The sequence below is a fragment of the Hevea brasiliensis genome, chromosome 13 (assembly GCF_030052815.1).
Source record: "Hevea brasiliensis isolate MT/VB/25A 57/8 chromosome 13, ASM3005281v1, whole genome shotgun sequence".
NCBI classification, from domain to species: Eukaryota; Viridiplantae; Streptophyta; class Magnoliopsida; order Malpighiales; family Euphorbiaceae; genus Hevea; species Hevea brasiliensis.
Genome location: NC_079505.1, coordinates 73,132,696 through 73,156,331, shown reverse-complemented (window position 1 = coordinate 73,156,331; position 23,636 = coordinate 73,132,696). Strand labels below are relative to the sequence as shown.

The 23,636-nt window shown below is 32.3% G+C and overlaps 2 protein-coding genes and 1 pseudogene across 3 annotated transcripts; 1 reads left to right on the top strand and 2 right to left on the bottom strand.

The window, feature by feature from the left end:
- The first annotated feature begins 3,966 nt into the window (after positions 1–3,966).
- Positions 3,967–13,484, top strand: LOC110641552 (dihydrolipoyllysine-residue acetyltransferase component 4 of pyruvate dehydrogenase complex, chloroplastic). 2 transcript variants are annotated; one of them, XM_058132210.1, is made up of 6 exons: positions 3,967–5,039; positions 5,555–5,746; positions 5,860–5,947; positions 6,048–6,118; positions 8,832–8,915; positions 12,795–13,068. In XM_058132210.1, exons 1-6 carry the CDS (start codon positions 4,140–4,142, stop codon positions 12,864–12,866), a joined length of 1,407 nt encoding a protein of 468 aa, XP_057988193.1. In that variant the 5' UTR covers positions 3,967–4,139; the 3' UTR covers positions 12,867–13,068. The 2 variants fall into 2 exon arrangements, with proteins under 2 accessions (XP_057988193.1, XP_021649028.2); XM_021793336.2 differs by lacking the exon at positions 12,795–13,068 and adding an exon at positions 13,114–13,484 and having other exon boundaries at positions 3,981–5,039.
- A 229-nt stretch (positions 13,485–13,713) lies between these two features.
- Positions 13,714–17,023, bottom strand: LOC110641553 (ACD11 homolog protein-like; annotated as a pseudogene).
- Positions 17,024–17,153: 130 nt separating this feature from the next.
- Positions 17,154–21,642, bottom strand: LOC131171921 (protein NRT1/ PTR FAMILY 3.1-like). Its single transcript, XM_058132209.1, has 4 exons — positions 21,478–21,642; positions 21,158–21,375; positions 20,358–20,917; positions 17,154–18,251 (listed from the first exon to the last, which is right to left on the bottom strand). The coding sequence occupies exons 1-4, from the start codon at positions 21,590–21,592 to the stop codon at positions 17,357–17,359; spliced, it is 1,788 nt and encodes a 595-aa protein (XP_057988192.1). The 5' UTR covers positions 21,593–21,642; the 3' UTR covers positions 17,154–17,356.
- Between the last annotated feature and the right edge of the window lie 1,994 nt (positions 21,643–23,636).

Genomic DNA, 23,636 nt, shown 5'->3' with positions numbered 1-23,636 from the left:
ACATGCTTCCTTCTCATTATTGCATGGACCTTTTTACTCTTTTTTAAGTCCAATTAGTTCTAATGCAATATGCTTAAAGGCCTAAAGCTATTTCAAATACGATGATCAATTAAGTGGCCTGAGAATAAAGTTGTCTACCATAACTTACAAAAAGCAAGGAAAACAATATCCTTATTTTATTTCTTTCAACAACATAATATCTTTTCTATGCTTTAGTCTGATTTGATTTTGTAACTAAGAATCTATTTAATTTAATTATTGAATACAACTGATAACTGATAATAAATAATTAATGGATGACAATTATTGCTGATTGTAGTTGATATATTTTAAAATTTTGAAAAGCTATGTACAACTGTTATGGTTATATATAAAATATTTAATAAGGGTATATATTATATTATTTATTTTACAATTTCATATAATTTTTAATTTATTATACAATAAATTAAAAATATAACTTTTTAAGCATATATACATTATAATTATTATATTTATAATTTTTATATTTATTTATTATTTATTATAATTTTTAAAGATCTATTAATATAAAAAATTATTTTAACGACAAAAAATTTATAATTAATAAATTTTAAAAAGATAATATGATCTAAAAAAAATCAAATAATCTATTAATTGATGAAAAATAGCTATAAAAATAGAGTTAATAGAAATTACAATCGATGGATATCATATCATGCCTATGAATTATATTTTTTGAGGTTCACAAAACACTTTGATTTACCTATATATTAGTAATTTTAATTTTTTTTCCATGTCGAATTCAAGTTCAAAAATACCAAACTCCAAGTAATTTTATTTTTCTTTATTTTGAACTAATTAATTTAAATAGTTCACTATAAAATTTATTTTATAAATTAATATTTAATTGGTCTTATAAAAGTATATAATATTATTTATTAGATGTAATATGGTTAATATATATTTTTATAATATTTTAAATTTTTAATTATAATTTTTATAAATTAAAAATTTTAACTTTTTGTTAAATTATGTGATTAATTTTAAAAATCAGTAAAAATAAAATGTATATTTATATTTATATTTAATTATATTAATAAATATATGTATAATTGTTAAATAATAACTATTATCACATATTTTTTAAAGAAATATAAATGCAAATTTAAAAATATAATTCAATTAATTTTATTAATTCAAAATTTAATTAGTTGTTGGACCAAATAAAAAGAAAACTGATAGTTAACATACGTCATTAATAATTGATTAATTGATTCGTGCTCTCTCATACTCCTTCATTCACCCAATTAAAAAGGTGAGCTATTATTAAGTCTTTGTATTTTATTAAATTAATAATTTTATTTTATTTTATTTTTTTAAACTTAATTAAAATATCTCTATATTTTATAAAATTAAAATGTTTAATCATTTTATTAGATTTTTGTCAATGAAAATATTAATAAATTTATTTTAACCTTTATCAAAAAGATTAAATTGTACAAACAATTAAAATTATAGGAACTAAATAATATGAATTAGATTTTTATAGTTTATTAAAATTAGTTTTTATTTTTTAAAAACCCGGTTAAAAAATATGGATATACAATAAAACAGCACTCCTTTTTCCTTTTTTTTTTGTAAATTTTTTATTTTATTATTTATGGAAGCAAGCGAAAATTAAGAATTCTCACTTTTATATATTTAAAAATAATGGATAAATTAGTTAAAAATAAGTTTGAATGAAAAAGGTAAAATTTGTTATATATTATTCATATTATATTATGATATGAAGTAGATTAGGAAAATTATTTAGTTTAAATTATTTGGTAGCATGGCTATTATTATTTTAAAATTTTTATATTATTTTAAATATGTTATACATTATTTTTTCTTTTTTAATTAAATATCTTAAAATTTTATTTTTCAATTTGAATTATTGTTATTTGATAAGATTTACTACTATATGAGATGCCATTCATTAATATTATATATTTAAAGATAAATTTAAATAGGATAATTATTTTTGTTAATAAACATAAAACATAAAGTACTAAATTATTTTTAATTGAAAATTGGGTAAAAACATTGTAATAATTCAATATATAAGTAATGGTGAGTTTAAACAAAGAAATCCAAAAAATTATGAAAATTAAATTTTTTTCTAGATAAAATTTTGTAGTTCCTTAATAAGAATAATACAATAATTACAGAATAAAATTCTTAAGAGAAAAAAAAATACAAACATAGATAATTAAAAAATTTTGTTCAAAGATATTATAAATAGAGTATAATAACTTTTCGAGCAATAGCTAATCATTTTTTATTTTGGACAAACAAATAAATCTTCTATAATAATTGTCGTTTTAGGATCTTATTACCCACAGAAGATATTACACTACCTAGCATCAATGAAGAAACACGATTATCAGATTATCATTACTCATTCCTGAGTCTCCAATTAAAGAAATCAATGATCAATATTTTATTTAGAATCGTCAAATAATCCATTTAAATATTAAAAAAAAATAAACAAAACTCTATTAAAGAAGAAAAATAAAACTCGAATAATAGAAAGAAATAAGACCCTAATACTGAAGAGAAAATCTTATATTTATTCCAAATAAACGTGAATATGAGAGTTTATTAAGAAAAAAAAAAAATAAAAGAAAAAGAAAAGATAATGTAGGGATAGCCACCAATAAGAAATTGACCAATAGTTATTGAAGAAAAAAAAGATATGAAAGAGAAAAAAAAAAAAAAAAGAGGAGGAGAGAGATAATAATCAGTTTCTTGAACATTAAATTATTATTTATTGAAATTAGAAAATTAATGCGTAATTTTTAACATATTTTAAAAATTAATTTATTTTTCATAGACAATAAAAAAAAAGTGAATTGTATTTATCACCTTTTATTATTCTCACTTTTTAAAAAATAAAATATTCTTTAATATTTATTTTTATTTTTATTAAAATATTTAAGGTACCCGATGTCTCCTTTGCTATGAACAGGAGAGAAGCTAATCAATTAGCATGCTACTTTGGCAAAAGATATATGCTCCAAAATTGATGATTCAAATTGATTTGTATAAAGATTTTTTTTTAAATATAATTTATTATAAATTCAAGATATAATTATACATATAATATGTATAATAAAATTTATTTATTAAAAATATAAATTTTATATATTTATATACTACACAATTGATGTAAGTTAGTAGTTAGAAAGCAAAGTTATATATACTTAATTTGTAACTATAAATTAATAATAACGATTTGAGAATTGTTATATTTGTTTCTATCGATATAACATAAAATAATAGGCTGAGTACGTTTTTATAATAGGTAAAAATCGATACATTAAATAGATGTAAATCATTATTATTATAATAATTTTAATAATAATTTTATTAAATTTTTTACATTATTTATCAATTAGTTAGTAACAATTTTGAATTATTATAATATTATTGCCTCATATACATAAGAGCAATAATTTTATAATGTTGTAACGTGAAGTAGAATTATTCTATGGACTCTTTATTTTTGTTCAGGTTTTGTTTGGTTCTCCGTGTATTTTCCTTCCAGGTTCTTCAATTTAAAATGTAACATTATAGGATTGGGGTAGGGTGAGGCTTGCCGAACAGAGTGTCGACGGTGTACTCATGTTAAGATATTCCTAAACTTTTTGTTAATAAAAAAATAAACTATTTCTGTAATATTAATTTATATATTAAATATATTTATATTATATTTTTAATAAATAAATTCCTTAAAGTGCATTTTCTAAAAAATATATTCTCTTGAATCAAACAATGTGTAAATTACAGTAATAAAAAGGGTAACTTGTAACTCGTGTCCCCTAATTTATAAAAAATACAGATTAATCGAATTCATTTTGATGAAATTGTAATTTATAACGACGAAAAAATTGTGCTGGCGGTGGGCGATGTAATCACAGTCAAAGTGGGGTTAAGATCCAACCGTCCAAGTTCCAACCAACCTCTCCTCGTCTTCTCCGCCCGCTTTCTTTCCCTCTCCTCTTTCTATTTTCGTTCATTTCCCTCGTCCTACTCCTTCGCACCTACTGACACCCGCCATCTTCCTCACTCTTTCTCCTCCAATCCCTCATTCTCTCCCTCCCTCCATCCCTCCCATGGCTTCGTCCTCTCCTTTTCTTTCCAAAATCCCCATCTCCAACAGGACCATCTCCTTCGCATCTTCTCTCTCCCCCCTTCCTTCGACATTTCCTTCCAAATCCCTCCGCCATCACAGACGAAATGCCTTGAAAGTTCAATCGAAGATCCGCGAAATCTTCATGCCCGCTCTCAGCTCCACCATGACTGAGGGCAAGATCGTCTCCTGGATTAAATCCGAAGGTGACGTCCTCTCCAAAGGTGAAAGCGTCGTGGTTGTCGAGTCCGACAAGGCCGACATGGATGTTGAGACCTTCTACGACGGCATTCTCGCTGCAATTGTTGTCCCCGAAGGTGAAACTGCTCCTGTCGGCGCTCCTATTGGACTTTTAGCTGAGACTGAAGAGGAAATTGCCGAAGCCAAAGCAAAAGCCGCGTCTCAAACTGGTAGTACTGCTTCTCCTGCTATTACTCCCACTCCTCCTCGTGCTACTTCTACTCCTGCTCCTGCAATTTCGCAACCAACACCTGCTCCTGCGGCGCCCGCTGCGGAGGGGCCCAGGAAGATAGTGGCGACACCCTATGCAAAGAAGTTGGCGAAGCAGCATAAGGTGGATATCAACAAGGTGGTTGGAACAGGGCCGTTTGGGAGGATAACCCCGGCAGACGTAGAGGCAGCGGTGGGTATTACTCCTTCCAAGCCTGTGGCTCCTAAGCCTGCTCCAGCAGCGGCTGCTTCTCCTTCTCCAACTAAAGCTGCTGCCACTTCATCAGCTCCTCCACTTCCTGGATCTACGGTTGTATCGTTTACAACAATGCAAGCAGCGGTTTCGAAAAATATGGTGGACAGCCTTTCGGTACCCACTTTTCGGGTTGGATATCCAGTGACAACTAATGCACTTGATGCACTATATGAGAAGGTACATAATCTGGATTCGTTGATTGAATTTTCTTATCGTAATTTCAATGTTAATTGGATGGATTTTTGGACATGATTAACTGCTGCAAGCACTGAGAATAGAACAAACTGAAAATCAGAGCCAAAATGCGCATGAGATTGCAAACTAGTCGGACTAAGGCCCCGTTTTGTCATTGAGTTTTAGAGTAAAAAAAATGCCAGTTGAAAAACAGTTATTTTGTTATTTTAGTAACATATCAAATTTGTTTTTAATTAATTTTTAATACTCTAACTAATATATCTAAGAATTTTCTTTTCTCGATATTCTAACAGCAATGTCAAATGGGTGCTAACAATAACTGCTAGAACTAATATTTCAGTGGTTACATATACTATGATAGGGGATGAGGGGAGGGTGGGTGGCAGCGTGTTTGAGATTCAGCATCGAACTATTCGGTTCATTTAGGATATTTTGTTGGAAATGTTGTTTAATTTTTAGTGAAATTGATATTGTTTGTTGTTCTTTATTGTAATTAGGTGAAACCAAAAGGTGTGACAATGACTGCATTATTGGCAAAAGCTGCAGCAATGGCACTTGTTCAGCACCCAGTTGTGAACGCCAGCTGCAAAGACGGGAAAAGTTTTACTTATAACAGTAACATTAACATTGCAGTGGCAGTGGCAATCAATGGTGGGTTGATAACCCCTGTTCTTCAAGACGCAGATAAGGTATTGTAACTTGGTTTATATATATCTTCTGTTTATTTATTTATTTTTGGACTGGTTTCTGGCACATAGAAATTTGGAGTTTAAGTTAGTAAATCATTTTGTCGGTGGTGTAGTTGGATTTGTACCTTTTGTCACAAAAGTGGAAAGAGTTGGTGGAGAAAGCCAGAGCAAAGCAACTTCAGCCTCATGAGTACAATTCAGGTTCTTATCTGAAATTGATAGCTTTTTATTATCTCCTATTAGCTTGAATTTAGCGTGTAAAACTTTGGAAGCAAGCAAGCTAAACCATACTTGTGCGCAGGAACATTCACTCTATCCAATTTGGGAATGTTTGGAGTAGACAGGTTTGATGCTATTCTTCCTCCTGGTCAGGTGAGTTATGATGTATAGGCTTTTTGCCTCTTGTTATGGACAGTGTTTTTTTTTTCTTTTTTTTTTCTCCCTGTCATTTCATTTTCTTCCCCATCAATCAAATAAAGATTTCATTAATAGAAGATTTTAAAGCAACTGCACCCTGGTGCCACCTAAGTAAACTAGGAGTACAAAATATTAACTACCTTTATTGAAGAAAAGGACAAACATAAAATAAGTGGAAAAAAAAATCATGAATTACAACTTTTCTTGAGAAGTATAAAATCATAATGTTGCAAAATTATTTTCCAAGTAATGTAAGCTAATGGAGTGATCTCCTGAGAGTTTTGTCTATCCCATGAGCATTGGAATTAAGTACCAAAAGCACATGCTAATCCTACTATTATTTAGACTACTTAAATAATAGGATAACTAATTAACTAATAAAAAATAAAATAAATTACAAAATTGATCTAAGGCAAATAATTCACAACCAAAAGCCAATAATAATAAGTAACAAGGAAATCTTGACTTCACCTGAGCTAATCCAATTTAATCTACTTGATTGACGATCTACTTTTAATTATCTAATGCAAGGAAGAATAACCTTAAATTATTTGATATTCTCTCCCGAGTCATACTAAACATATTAATTAAAATTTTCTACCTATTTCCCGATAGCTATTGTAAATATCAATTAACTCTTTAGGTTCTACGATCATTCAATAAAATTTCATATATAGGTCAAGTCTTCTGCTCCCGCTCCAATATTATTTGTACGAAGTTTATTGTTATTCTCAAATTCACAATTTTCCTTCCTAGTACTAATTATGACTTGAAATCAATTAAATACCACAAATTTTGATACCCAAAAGCATTAAGCTCAATGATAAACTATTGCATTGATAACGAAAATCAAACCAAATAAATCAAAATAAGTTCAATCTCAAGCTCTACATAAAAATTTAGTTCAACATAATGGAGAAATCAAAACCCAATTTCAATAATTGTAATCTTATATTCATTATTCTAAAAATAATAAAATCTTAAGATACAATTAAAGAAGAGATTAGAAGGAACTTGGAAAAAGAAAAATTCAGATCTGGTTCTTGGACATCCAAAGCTCCTTTGAATTTTTCTCCTCTGGCTAGGTATGGAAAAAGTCGGCCAAAGATCCCTCAAATGAAGAAAGGGAAGCTTATATGTGTATTTGAAAAGACTTTGAAGCCCTGATAAAATATTCCCCACAATTTGCCTGGTCAGCTTAAAGAAATCTGGTGTCACTTCGTATGGGACACACCCACAGGTGTGTCTTTCCTTTCATCACACACCCACTCCTTCGTAGCTTGCAGCTGATGCTTATTCTCTGTCCTCCTGAACTGAAAATACCCTTGAATGTATGTCTCTGCCCGTGACACTCCCATAGATGTTTTAAACCACACCTTGGTCCATTCTCTTGCCCATTCCAAAGATGAAACCTGGCTTAACTCTTGCACTTTCAATTACACATGTTGGTGAGACATGGGCACATGGGTGATATCCGTGTAAAAAAAAATCTGCAATGAAAGTTAATAAAACAAAATAAAATAAGTTAAAATTCATTAAAACTTATTAAATTACTAAAAACAATTAATTAACACAAACCATTATAATATTTATAAAATTACCTATAATATCAATAAAATATTTTATAAAACCCTAATATTTGATGTGATTTTCACCCCATCACCTACTTTTGATTTAGCACCATATAAGCAGCACTCCAAAATGGATTAAAATGTTTAAGTTCTGTCAGTCCAAATTGTGCCAATAGTAACATATAAGAAAAACCAAAGAGTTCTTGCCTACTCACGGTGAAGAAGTCATATTAAGCAATTCCACTTCCTTCTGGAAAATAAAATGTCTATTCAGGGACATATGTAAATTGTAAAGTAAAGGAACTTTACTTTTCAAACAGCTTTCGAGGAAAAGCGTTTTTATAATGATAAATTACTATACGTTTCCTCTACCCTCTACCCTTCTCTGTTCGCATAGGACTGATTAAGGGCTTTCATTTGAATTCTTTTATACCTGCATCTTCTAATTGTGAGATTTGCAAGTAGTGCATCGCATTGCTAGATCTCCACCCATACCAAAAACAATTTTTTAATAGCTCCTCTTTTTGAAACTATTGCGAAAATAAACAAAATTTTCTTTTTGTGTGAATCTCCTGACCAAGAATCATGCAAATAAACAAATAGAAGCTTAATCTCTTACCTCAATAGTGGAGCGAAATCAGACCTTTCTTGTAAGATACCACATATGTACTCCATGTGGAAGTCTATTAACTTCAATATAGCCTATGAAGGTCCTGCAAAAGTTATCTTTATCCACCTTGAATCTTAATTAATTATTATTATTTTCCCATGACATTTCTATTGAGAACTGTTTAAATTTTCATCTCTATGGAATAATAGAAATTCATCCTCTGAACTTCCCACAAGGAACCTCTTTTGAATGCCATCCTGTCTTCATGCCAACAACTAGGAATGGGAACAATGGACAAGTAAATGGGGAAATTTGATAGTTGATTTCAATGGAATGAGCTTCCCAAATCTGTTTGTTAATGGAATCTATTAATCGCTGTTTTTTTATTGATTAATGAAATACACTTGCTGCTGTTTTTCTATTAGTTAGTGGAAACTACTTATTGCTATCTTAGTAATTTTTGCTCGAACTTTGGAATGTTGTTCAGGGGGCTATAATGGCTGTTGGAGCATCAAAACCAACTGTGGTGGCTGATGCAGATGGATTCTTCAGTGTGAAAAGTAAAATGCTGGTGAGTTTGATTTTTGATCTCCTCTTTTTTAATAAATGATATATATCAATTTTGTAGACCAGGATAAGACAAACTTTCTAATAACTTAAATTCCGTGCTTGGTAGTAGTTATTTATTGTTATCATTTGTAATGTTATTCTCATGCCAATAACAGACTCAATTTTCCAAATTTTGATCACATTGAGCTATTATAGAAGAGATATGTTGAGCTGAAGATGCAGCATTAAGCAAAGAAGTTGAATTTGAAGGGGTCCTATACTTGAAAATTCCTTTCTTATTGCACACGGATGTTAGTTAAATAATTAATTTTCAACCTCATGTTTGCATTTGCTACTTGCTAGTAGAGTGGATAAAGACTTGATTCAATTGAATATGACCTTAAAATGAAAATTACCTACACAAATGAATATTTATAGTTCATTGAGTATCATAATATTATAGAAATATGCACATTTGAGACAATGCAAGTGCTTAAAATTTCTATAAAATCTTGCCTGTGTTGTGTCCAAGTCATGCTGATTTCTTCTAATTTTTAAGCTTAGCTTGTTGCATATGTAACTCTGCCTAAGTAGTTTATGCTTAGTCGGTTTCAAGTCCGGATAAAGGAGGAGGGTTACTGTATGTGACAACCAGCGTAAAAACTTCGTCACACCTCATGATATGAATTTTTACGATATAAAAGTTGGGGCGACTTCTACTTACCACGCGCTATATCGAGGCCCGGGTGTAGTGAGAAATATGCAAGGGTGTAGGACGTTTACCGAAAGTGACGCACCATGCCAGTGCCCGAGTGTGTTGTTAAATGAGTAAAGGTTCCCACATCATGGACGGGTGTGAGTAAAGAAGTTATAGAACAGATAGTGGAACATAACACAAGATAGGCCTAGAGAACAATAGAAGATATCATAAAAGAAGATCAATTAGGAAGGAACAGGATAGGAGGAGAATCAGGGTTGGTACTTAGAATGTTGAATCACTTACAAAAAAATTAATAAAGCATGTGGATACCTTGGAAAGGAGAATGGTGAATATTGCTTGCATTCAGGAGACTAAATAGGTTGAAGAGAAAAGTAAGAAAGTGAGTGATTCAGGATACACACTATGGTTTACCGGAAAGGAGAGGAATAAGAACGGAGTGGACATGATCATAGACAAGACATTGAAAAATGTCGTAATAGCTGTGAAAAGAGTAGGGGATAGAATTATACTAGTAAAGCTAGTACTAGAAGGAGAAATAATAAATGTAGTTAGTGCTTATGCCCCACAAATAGGATTAGATAGTGAGAGCAAACAAAGGTTTTGGAAAGATATGGACGATCTAATGCGAAGCATACCAAATGAAAAAGAATGTTCTCATCGGTGGAGATTTGAATGAATATGTAGGAAGTGATACGTAAGGTTATGAGAATGTTCATGGAGGTTTTGGTTTTGGTAGTTGAAATGAGGAGGGGAAAAACATCCTGGATTTTGTCATGGTGTACGACCTAATAGTAGCAAATACTTACTTTATAAAAGGGAAGTTGCATTTAGTGACTTTCAAAAGTGGATAACATAGAAGCTAAATTGACTTCCTCTTAACCAGAAAAATAAATAGAGCTCTATGCAATGATTGTAAGGTTATTCCAGGAGAGGTTTTAACAAGTCAACATCAGCTAGTGGTCTTGGATGTCAAGTTTAGGAACAATTCAAGTAAGGCTTGAAGAAATATTGTAGCTCGAACAAAGTGGTAGGAGTTCAAAGGAGTAAAGCAAGTGAAGTTCAAAAATGAGCTTCTCGAGTCCGAAGTATAGAAGCTAGATGTGGAGCCCAATGGTATGTGAATGCAGATGATATTAAAGATTAGAGAAGTAGTTAGAAAAGTACTTGAAGAGTCTAGAGGACATGGACCAACCTCAAAAGAGAGATGGTGGTGGGAGGAAGTACAAAGGGTAGTAAAGAGAAAGAGGGAATAGTATAAGAAATTACCTAAGTGTGATAATAATGAGGCTTGTGAACCGTATAAAATAGCAAAGAAAGAGATAAAAAAACGGTTAGTCAAGCAAGAACGTAAGCCTTTGAAAAGTTATATGAGAAACTTAGAATTAAAGAAGGGGAGAAAAATATTTATAGATTAGCAAGGAGGAGAGAAGAAATGTCAAGATTTCAACAAAGTTAGGTGCATTAAGGATAAAGAAGGAAAAGTGTTGGTGAAAGATGAGGACATTAAAGAAAGATGGAGAAATTATTTTGATGATCTCTTTAATAATAGTCAAAGTGGTAATAGTGTGAATGTAGACTACAGAGCAATAGAAAAGAATATAAATTACACTAGAAGGATTAAATATTTAAAAGTAAAGGAAACACTTAAGAGAATGAAAGTGGGTAAAGCCTGTGAACCCGATGGAATACCAATTGAAGTGTGGAAGTGTTTGGGAGATGTGGGAGTGGTATGGTTAACTAAATTGTTTAATAAAATTTTAAACTCAAAGAAAATGCCTGGTGAATGGAGGAGAAGTATTTTAGTACCTATTTTTAAAAACAAGAGAGACATACAAAGTTGCTCAAATTATAAGGGAATTAAACTCATGAGCCATACTATAAAGTTGTGGGAGAGAGCTGTGGAAGATCGACTACGTCATGACACTTCTATCTCTCCCTATCAATTTGGCTTCATGCCCGGTCGTTCAACTATGGAAACGATCTTTCTCATTAGAAGCTTGATGGAGAAATATAGAGATGTAAAGAAAGATCTACATATGATTTTTATCGATTTGGAGAAGGCTTATGATAGTATTCCAAAAGATATCTTATGGAGAATGTTAAAATAAAAGAGGGTATCTATTAGGCACATATAAGTGTTGAAAGATATGTATGAAGGAGCAACTACTATTGTGCGTACAGTGGGAGGGGACATAAGAGATTTTCCTATTTCAGTTGGATTACATCAAAGTTCAGCTCTGAGTTCTTGCCTTTTTACATTAGTTCTAGATGAATCAACGAAACATATATAAGAGAGTATCTCTTGGTACATGATGTTTGCGGATGATATAGTTCTGATAGACGAGACGCAAGAAGGAGTAAATAGAAAGCTAGAGTTTTGAAGAAGTACTTTAGAGTCAAAGGGTTTCAAGTTAAGTAGAACGAAGATAGAATACATGCATTGCAAGTTCATTGAAGGCTGAACTGGTGATAGGGAATGAGTTAGTTTGGATGGAGTGTTATTGCCCCAAAGTAATCACTTTAAATATTTTGGCTCAATCCTTCAAGTAGATCGGGGATGTGAGGAGGATGTTAGTCATAGGATTAAAGCCGGATGGTTAAAGTGAAGACGTGCCACAAGAGTTTTATGTGATTGCAAGATTCTCAATAAGTTGAAAGGAAAGTTTTACTGTACAGCTATACGACCGGTCATGTTATATGTTAGTGAGTGTTGAGCAATGAAGGAGTCGTATGTGTCTAAAATGAGAGTTGTGGAGATGAGAATGTTAATGTGGATGAGTGGCCATACTAGACTAGATAAAGTCCGTAATGAGAGTATTAGAGAAAAGGTAGGAGTGGTGCCAATTGAGGATAAGTTGAGAGAAGGAACATTGAGGTGGTTTGGTTATATGAAGTGTAGACATATGGAGGCTCTAGTTAGACAAGTAGAGCACATTGGGTTGTAGGATAGAAATAAAAGAAAGGGTCGACCTAAAGTGACTTGGAGGAGAGTAATACAATATGACCTAAAAGCATTACACATTTCTAAGGATTTAACCCAAAATCGTTTAGAATGAATAAAGAAAATCCATATAGCCGACCCTAATATTTTTGAGATAAAGGTTTAGTTGAGTTGGGTTGAGCTGAACTTATTGCGTATGTAAAAATAGCAATTCATATTTCTATGTTGTTGATCTTCAGGGGGAAGAACATAAAGGGAATGGATCTTGTATACAAATCTCAACCACGAAAAGCAAAAGCCACGTCTTGTGATGATTTTATGGCCTCAGCTCCTTTCTTCAGATATGGAGAAATATATCTTATTGCTGAATAGATTGCCAGTGCCACTAAATAATTCTGTGCGCTAATTTTTTATGATGAAATATTTTCTAATATTTTTATTTGGCAAATGCAAAAATGACCATCAGCTGTGAGCATGTATTTGGATTTGGGAATTTTTGCTCTATGGTAAATATTTCCGCAGAAAAACTTAATTGAATTGTATTTTATTTTTTTCCAGGTGAATGTAACAGCCGACCACCGAATTGTCTATGGTGCTGACTTGGCTGCCTTCCTTCAAACCTTTGCAAAGATTGTTGAGAACCCAGAAAGCCTGACATTGTAGATGACGTTTTTACGCAACAGTACTGCTGATTTTGAGTAGTCATTATTTGGTTGTTGTCAAGATTCAAGATGCTGGTGTCTGCTAAACAAAGCGCTTGGCTGAGGAGCCTGGTTTTGCAGTCTTTAGTGATATTATGCTCGTGTTGTATTTTTAATTTTTATTTTTTAATTTTGCAAAGATTTCAGTGACATCACAGATGCAGTTGAGTAGATTTTTTAAAAGAGGAGAATAATGAGTTAAAGGAAAATTTTTATCTTTTTAAAGAAGCTAGTTAATGCAATTTTTTTTTTTTTGGTTGGAAAATGAATTTGTTTGGTAGTGGCATGAGTTAATTTCGAAAAGTATTATAAGATTAGGCATTAAAACATAATTTATTAACACTTGTAATTAACCTTAAAATGAAGTACTTTTTTCTTTGGAGAGAACCTTTAAAACTACCATTTTTTTTAATCATATTTGAGAAAAGGATTGTTATTGATTAGTGATACGTGATAATTGAGTGAAATCCGATCAATGTATTCATTGGTTGGTTGTCTATCGAGAAATGTGTGACAACAGGCAAAAAGAATCTAATAAAATAGAACTACAGGCCATTACAAGGTGCTGCCATAGGAAATGCAGCTGCGATTCATTTATAACAAATCAATGCATTGACTTATTGGTCCAGACAGGTACAAGTCACCAATCCAAGCTGATATTCCTGGAAACGTAAAGCTTATCAATGTATTGGAAGTGAGGCATGGATGTACCTTCTCATACTCTTTTCTGCAGACTGATCTGAAAGAGCGTTAAAAATAAGGAGTTAAAAGGTATAGAAAAAACTAAATTCAAATTTTAATAGTTTACAGCCTCGGCCCGTTTGATCCTCCGTTTTTGTTATTGTTGTCTAATCTGACGGTTATTCAAAAGAACTCAAACGCACGAACATTCAACCATACTCATTCTTGCTTCCTTTGATATATTGTGGTCCAACATCTAGAAATTTTAAGTTTATACTTCGTACTAGTTGTATACCTTACGCAATCATGCGGTTGTTTCTTGGCTGTTTGCAATATGCAGGGGAATTAGATACAATGTGGGTGGCAAACCTCTATCACAAATTAGAATTGTTGCACGGTTCAAACTAGACAAGTCACTGAAAAGATATCTGCCAATTTCATTTCAGTTACCATGCACAACCCAAACACACCTTTTATGCACAGATCGACTCAAACTCACTAGTTTAACAGAGATTCAGCAAAAGTTGGCCTCTTTAAGGGAGAGCGTACATTCCAGCATAAACGGCTGTCCTGACTGCCCATGTGTGATATGGTGCACAAACTTGTGAATAAGCTGTTGTAGCTGCTCCTTTAAAGAGTAGTCACTGAAAGGAACAGTTTTCAAAGGATTAGTTTGCACAACCACAGGACTAAATTAGAGTTTGAAATGCTTTTGCGATACTAAATACCCACAATACCTCTAATCAACTTGATGTAGAATCAATAGGGTCATGGGGAACAAAGGGTAAAAAATGAATTCGAAAGGGGAGAAACAAATTCTCATTATTATTATTATTATTATTATTATCAATTTCAGTATCAAAATTGTTGACCAAAATGCCTAGAAGGCACAAGTATTTATAGTGGACTTTGTAATTCTACTAGTTTTTGGATTTAGAACCCTAATTAAATACTAATTAGAAATCCTAAACAAAACAAACTTGGAATAAAAATTCAATCCTAACTAGAAAATTATAAATCTAATAGAAATATTAAGGTTTCATTTGTTTTATGAAAAATAACTTGTATATAAAAAATATTTTTCATGGTTTTTCATAAAAATATTTTTCGTTATTTGATTTTAATATTAAATTAATGATATTTATTTATTTCATATATATATAAAAGTGTGTTCATATTTTAATAAGATTTCTAAAGTTTAGAAAATGGAAAATGACTTCCTCTTTTGAAAAATAAAAGTCATTTTCCTTAAAAATAACTTGATTTTCTTTTGATCAGAACAATATTTTTGGTTGATTAATTTTTCTAAGTGTTTTCAAATACTAGAAAATATAAAAAATATTTTTTAGGAAAATATTTTTTGTAAAATAATCTGAGCCTAAATAACAAATTTTAAACCTAAAAATATAAACTTTTTAATTTTACAATGAACATAATTTCTAAATATCCTAAGTTGAATTAAATTCCAATAATACATCATCTTTCCATTGTTGGAGAAAACTTGTCACGAATTTTGTAGTGTTGAAGAATGAGTTAGGAGGACACACAGTTTTATCTTCTTGGGCAACAGCAAAAAGTTGAAACGAACAACTCCATTCTCTCCAAAAACATCAGAACATATAAAATCAATCACAATTGCAATTGTGAGACTTTGCAATTCAATGGGAATAAAGGAACTTGAAAAATCTTTCAATTTCCATTGAAATCTCCATGGCTTGATCGTCTCCCTTCCCTTGGATAGATTTTCCAAGTTTTTCTTTCTCATTCTTATTAGCTTCTTTTTCTAGAACAAGTTTTTCAATATGCATTTAAGCTTCGTAATTTTACAATAAATATAATTTTTAAGTATCCTAAGTTGAATCAATTTCCAATACTACATCCCAACTAAGGTGAGAAATACAAGATTTTGGTGAATTGGCGTTTGTATGCAATGTATGATTTGTGGGCTGATGTATTAGAAGTAAGAGGGAGGAACGTACCCAGTTGCCAGAAACTGCTCAAATAAAAGCTCTGATCAGATCAATACCCTGCCTTACTCTGCGTAAATTACGCGAATGACTGCCTGGTGTCCTCACTGTGCCATTTGCAACTTCCAGATCAAGCATATTTTGTAAAGTTTTTTGTCTCTATGATGCTTCCACGGGACTGCGCACCTGAAATGCTTCAAATCATAGAATCAAGTTATGGCATTTTCACTCTGATGAAAGCCTTTTCTGCGCATTTTTTGTCTCTATGATGCTTCCACGGGACCGCGCACCTGAAATGCTTCAAATCATAGAATCAAGTTATGGCATTTTCACTCTGATGAAAGCCTTTTCTGCGCATTTTGTGCAGATGGATTCTAGAAATTGCACAAAGGATATATAGGAATTGCTATTTAGAAGAGAAAGAATGAACCTTTGAGACATACTCAGACTCGGCGAATTTGAAAGCGAGACCGAGGCAGCTGAAGAGAATAGAAACCAGATAGCACGAATCACAGAACGTATCCAATCGAAGTTCTCCTCCATTAACATCATTACCTTGATCAGTAATGGAATTTAGACGCTTGGTTAGGTCTTCAAAGGCCTCTACAACAGCAGACGGGCGTTTGTCCTCCGGGGTTTGATTCAGCAGGCGCTGCTGTCATGGCGGAATCTTGAAGAAAGAGTTGTTGTGACGATGAAAGCGGTGGTTCTTGCAGGGCTTGGGTTGAGTTGGAGTTAAAGAAGTGCCTCCTCATGATGGAATTGAAATCTGATATGTGGAATGTTGAAAAGGTAAAAGGTAATTAGAATTTGAAAATTGAATGGGAACAATAAAGGGTCTGGTCATGGTGGGGTTTCTCGGCTGCTCCATTTTCCATAATATGTGTGTAAGCGGGGAATGGTGAGATTGATTGGGCTGAATTGGGAAGGTTTCGCTAGAATTGCGGTCTACCTAACGAAAACAACACATTCTTGATTTTTTGTTCTGCAGCTGGCTTATAATAATTATATAGTTACACACATACATCAACTGAAATGCTTCCAAGGAGGTTTTCCAGCTACTTTCGCGCTCCTCTGAGTGTCATCTGCGAATTCTGGGTTGGAGTTAGCTCAAGGGCTTATTCTGGTCCAGGCCCATGATCTATTTGTACTTCAAATTTCAATATGCAGGAGTAGGATAACAAATTCTTATATCACAGATTTACGATAGTATCCCATAAGAATTGCACATCAAGAGATCATTCAAGCAGATTGGAATTCTTCATCTGTTACTGTTACTGAAAAATGATCGCATGGTAAGGGGTTTGATTCTACATCATTTTTCACATACTATATATAAATTTATTCATAGTATCAGATTCTGCCTGATCGTATACAAGCTAGCTATGTCACCTTGAACGCGCAAGCACTGATAATAGCTACAAACTTTTGAAATAAACCCAGTAGACTGTGTTAAATCTTGTTCGTAAGCTCCACTACCCCATCATCTTTAGAGTCACTGGCTTCTTTACTGTGCATCTGAATGGGCTTAAAAGTATACATCTTGGCGCAAATCAAGTAGTAAACGAGATTAACGACTTGCATCAATGTGATCAACCAGTAAAAGTACTCCAGTTTCCCCTTGTTCAAATTGTTATCCGGAAGCCAGTTTGATCCATCAGGGCCTGCACTAAACTTGTGCACTAAGGTAACCAGAAGCGTGCTTACATAATTCCCGACTGAAATCGCTGTCCAAAATAGCGCAGTAGCTGTGCTTCTCATGCTTTCAGGTGCTTGATCATATAAGAATTCTAAATGCCCGATAGACATGAAAGCTTCTGCTATCCCATGAAGAGAATATTGTGGCACAAGCCAGAACACTGAGATGGGAATAGTGTGATGAGAATTTAGTAGGCCATTAGCTGCAGCTGCATGTCTTCGCTTGATTTCCACGAAGCCTGCAACTAGAGTGGCTAATATGGATATAACAAATCCAATTCCCATCCTGTGCAAAAAGGTTATGCCGCGATCAAGCCCTGTGAATCTACGGAAAAAAGGAACAAATAAACGATCATAAATGGCTATGGTGGTGAGCATGGAGGTCATGGTAAAGACAGACATGGAACCAGCAGGGATCTGAAAGGATTTTGTGAGATGCCTGTCCATGGACTTGGCTTGTTGGAGGGAAAATGTGCCTTGCTGGGCGTAAGCTGTGATTAGGAGAATTCCTGCTGCCCATATAGGTCCCATTCTGATTATAGATTTCAATTCTTCTACTCTGTGCACTGTGCTTAGCCTCCATAGATTGGGTGTTTGGCCTGCTTTCAGGTTGTCTTCTTCCGTCACAATGGCTGCCTTGTCAAGAAACCTGCATTTTTATAGCATATTAGCAAAATTAATTAAACTCGGCTTCATGTGCATTAATCATAATCTGTAGTTTTTTTCCATTATGTGTATATGAGGGGAGGGAAGATTTAAATCTGACCCACTTTTTTTTTTTTTTTCATTTATACAAAAATCTGGCCCAATTTTTAATGTAATCTCATCTGTATTTTTTTATTTACTTTTTCATGAATTAATTTACTAAACGTTTTTAAGTTTCAATAATAATACCTTTTTTTTTTATAATCAAAATTTTATTAATAATATCCAGTGAAAACTCAGTATAGGAACATCTTCTAACTCAGGCTAGTAGGTCAAACTATGTACACCCAACTGACGAATTATATTAAATGAAAAAAATCTAAAAATCAAAATATCAAACCAAAGTTCAATACATATGAAAAAAAAAAAAAAACAAAACAAAACAACCAAGATGATTAAGTCAGAAAAAGAAAGCAAGAACTAAACCACAGAAAACAAAAATAACAGCATAAAAGATTCCCAACCAAGACATGAGCAGCACTCTAAATGATAATACCCATATTATAGATGAAATAGATGTTCTTCAGGTAAAAAAAGGGCTAAATGCCTGTCTAACACATAACAGCACGGGGCCAAGAAACTACTTCCAAGCATCATTCATAATCCCATGCAAAAATAAAATAGAATTACTGATAAAAGTCAAATGAATTAATAGAGACATATATATAGCTTCCTTGTTATCTTCTTCATCCTTTTCTCTCCTCTACTTTCTTGAATCTCGATTTCTTCGCTTACTTTCCTTCCCTTTCACTCTATATTTTTAAGACAAGCAATTCTATTTTCTAGATACTCACGAGAAACTATATTAGAGTTAAATATTTAATCTCATCAATTTTTTTATTAAACTTCACTTTTCCTCTAAAATGGGAAAGAAAATATATTGGGCCCAAGGGAAGATCATCCCTTTATCTACCTCCTTTCAAATGTTTTCATCATTTACGTTCTCTCTTTCAAATTTTTATCTACCCTTTCAAGCATTTGGTAAGGTAAACTTAGCCAACCGGCTGAATTTGATGAAAATGGATTATTCAAATTTAAAACTTAGGAGAATCAGAATTAAAACCAGTTTCGTTAATTTTTTTTTTATTTTTTAACCAAAAAAAATTAAATTAAACCTAAAATCAAATTAAATGGTTTCAGTAAAATTTAAATTCTATTTTAGTCAACTTAATTTTGATGGTTTCAATCCAAGACTGAGCCAGGCTGATTTTAGTTTTTGAAATATTTCTTTTTTAGTGCATCGGACATTTTTATAGGAAAGAGTATGTTAAGAATCAAACTTTTGAAGTTCCTGAGGCCGCTGGCACTTCCTTTAGGATTGTGATGTACGTACTACGTAATTAACTCGATTACTACATAAACTACACATATCTTGAATTCTTAATAATCAAAATATTAGGCCTAAAACTCTTAACTGGACAGCGAAAAACATATAATATAAACAGAAGAGGCAAAATACCTTGCTTGGGCACAACTTGGCTCGGCAAATCATTCGTGACTACGTGGTAATATGAATGGCACGATACTTTCAGACAGATATTTCTATTGCTGATGGGTCATGGGTAAGCTGGGATTAGTCTGAAAAGACTGTAGTGCATACAGTAGTGGGCTTTTGTAGTTTAGCCCAAAAGACACCACTAAATCAAACATTAATACTATGCACAGTGACATTATTTAATTAACCAATTCCACAAGGCCACAACCGATGATGATGATGATGTGGTGGTGGTGGTGGTGGTGGTCGTCAAATTATTGACCTCTATCCTCGTAACTTACTCCCTTTAGTGAAAACAACAAAACTAGTAAGTTCTTACAAAGTTGCGTTCCAAAACTTTTTATGTTGATTGAATTCCCCTACCAAAGGTAACCATTTTATGCAGGAGATTAGCACTACTACACTACCAAGCTGTCTTATGACACCACATGTGTGCAAGATAAGGACAGCTCTATCCTCTATGCACATGTAACCAAACAATGAAAAAACACAGCTTTATGCAGAAGCGAAAGAGAAAGAGAGCAAGAGCGAGAGCGAGAGAGAGTTGTAATTTACTTCATGTGTTTAGTGTGGAGAAGCCTTCCACCAATGGAAATGGGAGCATCCAGTTCTTCATTCTGGTACAGTAGCTTAGGATCCGAAACCATGGACAACTTCCTCTTCCTAAATGCAGCCACCGACACTTGTAACAAGCGGGTAAATGGACTTCCAGCTGGACGCAAGTTCCGGTAAAGTGGGTATCCGATAATAAATGCAATAATTGAGAGAAACATAGCAATGGTTGGGATTCCAAGGCCCAATCCCCATCCAACGTTGTCCTGTACATACACAAGCACTGTCACAGCCAGCAGAACAGACACTCCCATCACAAAATAGTACCAATTGAAGTATCTCCATGTCTTTGTTGATTGCTTAGGATCCGTTTCATCAAACTGGTCAGCCCCGAATGCAACAACACAGGGTCGGATCCCCCCTGACCCTAAAGCTGTCAGAAGGAGAGAAGCATATAGGATTGCCAGTTGTCCTGCGTCTGCTTCTTGGCAAACTTCATCTTCTTTGCACTGGGGTGGCCTTAGGTTTGGAAGTGTGGCTGATAGGGTTAAGCTTGTCATGCCCTGATGTATAATTACAAAATCATACGAAAAGAAATGGTCAATTTCTTGAAAGGAAAAATAATAAAGTACTCAAAAGTTCATAAATCTTTGAGATTGAACTTGTCATTAACTCTCTTGTCATCCTACATAATCTCTAGGGAATCTTCTCAATGCCTTTATTGGAAGGGGAAAGAAAAACTTTATGCTGTCGTAAGAATATTCTTGGTAGAGAGAGAGAGAGAGAGAGAGAAAGGTGTTTACTATTTGGTATATCATGGAAGCAATTGTTATAGTCCAGAACCGGCCGGTGTAGGCATCAGCGAAGAAGGCACCGAGCAGAGGTGTCAAGCTTGCAGTGCCTCCAAAGTTGGTGAGGGTATTCGCTGCTTTAGTTAATGGCATATGAAGTTGGCCTGTTAAGTAGCTAATCATATTGGCATTAAAACCCACCACAGCCAGCTTCTCACAGGCCTCATTTGCTACAGCGAAATAAAAGCAAAAGCAAAAATAAGTATCATTATCACCTTACATAAAACAAAAGCAAGAACTTTGCTCTTTTTCGAGAAACCGCAAGATCTTACCAAATATGAAGGGCATTGTAGCCATTCCACCTTTCTGCCTTTTGGCATGGAAACCCTTCTCCTCCATCTTCTCCATTTTCGTTTCTTGGTGTCTAACTGGCCTCCCAGGAACCATATATATAGGCCTGTGTGATCATAAAGTCTTTAAGCCCCACAGCAGGTACGTTTCATGTGTATGGCAAAAGATGAGATCGTGATAATTGACAGAAGCCAATTCTGTAACGCAATTCCATTTTATTTTTCGTCCTTCTCCTATCATAATAATAATAATAATAATAATAATAATAATAATAAAATATTTTTGCTTATTAAAAAAAATCAACAAATTTCACTCAACTGTATAAAAAATAAATGAGTTTTGACTAATAATATTGAAATAGTATAAAACTGGATGATTATAAATTTAAATTCTAATTAGAGTTTCAACTAAAAGAAAATAAAACAATATTACAAATAGGAAAAGATCTATAAAGTGATGTGTAAGTGTAACAGGTATGGACAATGAAATTTTGTAACCCTCATCATTAATTTTCTTGGTTTGTATTATTGCAGTGAGTGATATATGATGTGCTTCTGTTTTAGCGATGGCTAGAGGCAGGCACTCGACTTTTCTCCTTAGTGATAACATTCCCATATAATTGCGTCATATATAGTATGGTAAGACAAAGTCGTATCTGGGTTGCCAAGTCCTGAACTGAAGGACCTAACACTGAAAGTTGATGGAATATATGAGTTTCACCAATTAATTTAGGCAAAATTTTCTCATTATATTAGAAAAAAAAAATTATTGGCCAATCAAATAACAAATAGATACCAAAACAAGTAAATAACATCTAATACATTACTTAAAGAGTGTACATTATTATTCGAATTTCATCATATAATCCTCTCGTTCAATAGTTAAAAAATATAATTAAAAAATTATTAACTTTTCTTGTTACATTTTGTTGACATAACAATATAGTTTTTATATAGATAGATTTTGCACATTAAAAAATTTATATGTAAAGTGCATAATTTTTATAAAAATTAAATAAAATTATAGAAATACAAGAAGGAAGGAATTAAAAGACAAAATATTGATTAAAAAAATTAAGGAAAACAACAGGATCTTAAAAGGGTATGAGAAAACAAATCTTGTTACTAATTCTTTAATTTTTTTTTAATTAAGGAATCAATAAAAAGATTTGGAAGAATACTAATCATTCCATAATTAGATCGCCACTTGAAAAAAATTATACAATAAAATTGATGTATGTATAACAATTTTATTATAGTTATTGATTGTGTTAAGTCACATATGAGTTTCATCATAATTAATGATTATGATTAAACTATTATATATACAACGGTGACACCGAATAAAATATGGATGCGTTTTTCTCTTTTTCCTTCTTTTAGTCATTCTAAAATAATCCCAGTCCTACTGGTCCAACTTGTATAGAAGCTACAAATTTTGTATTTATTATAATTCTTTATTCCTTGTGGAGAATTCTATAAACGCTATTGCTTTGCCACTAGTCCAACTTGTATAGAAGCTACAAATTTTGTATTTATTATAATTCATTATTCCTTATGGAGAATTCTATAAATGCTATTGCTATGCTTTATCAAGTGGGATAAATTTAGGGCATAAAACTGACAATCTGCTTGTTTAAATGCATTTAATGAACTTAAAATAATCGCATGACCAAACACGTCCCCTCACTAGAACAATTAATATAAAATCTAAAATATAATATAATATAATAATGCATTACAATTAATACTACAACAAATTTATATTTTAATTAAAATATGTTGTTAATAAGAATTATTAATAAGTATATGGTGATGTCTATAAACTCTGTAACCTAAAGTTTTTAATAACACTTTTATACTAATTTACAATACTATTATACATGATGTTGTATATATTATTTATTACGTTATATGCTATCTTGATATCAAAATACGTTACTTGATATTATTTGTTACTTTAACATCATTTATAAAATGATGTTAAAAAGGTATTATTAAAATCTATATTTATTATAGTGTAATACCAAGATATAGTGCAGAGATGAATATAATCCGGTGATAAATGTATATAATTGAGATAAATGTTGAAAAATCGAATAAAAGTAAAATAGTGTAAACTTAATAAAAAGAATGAAGAC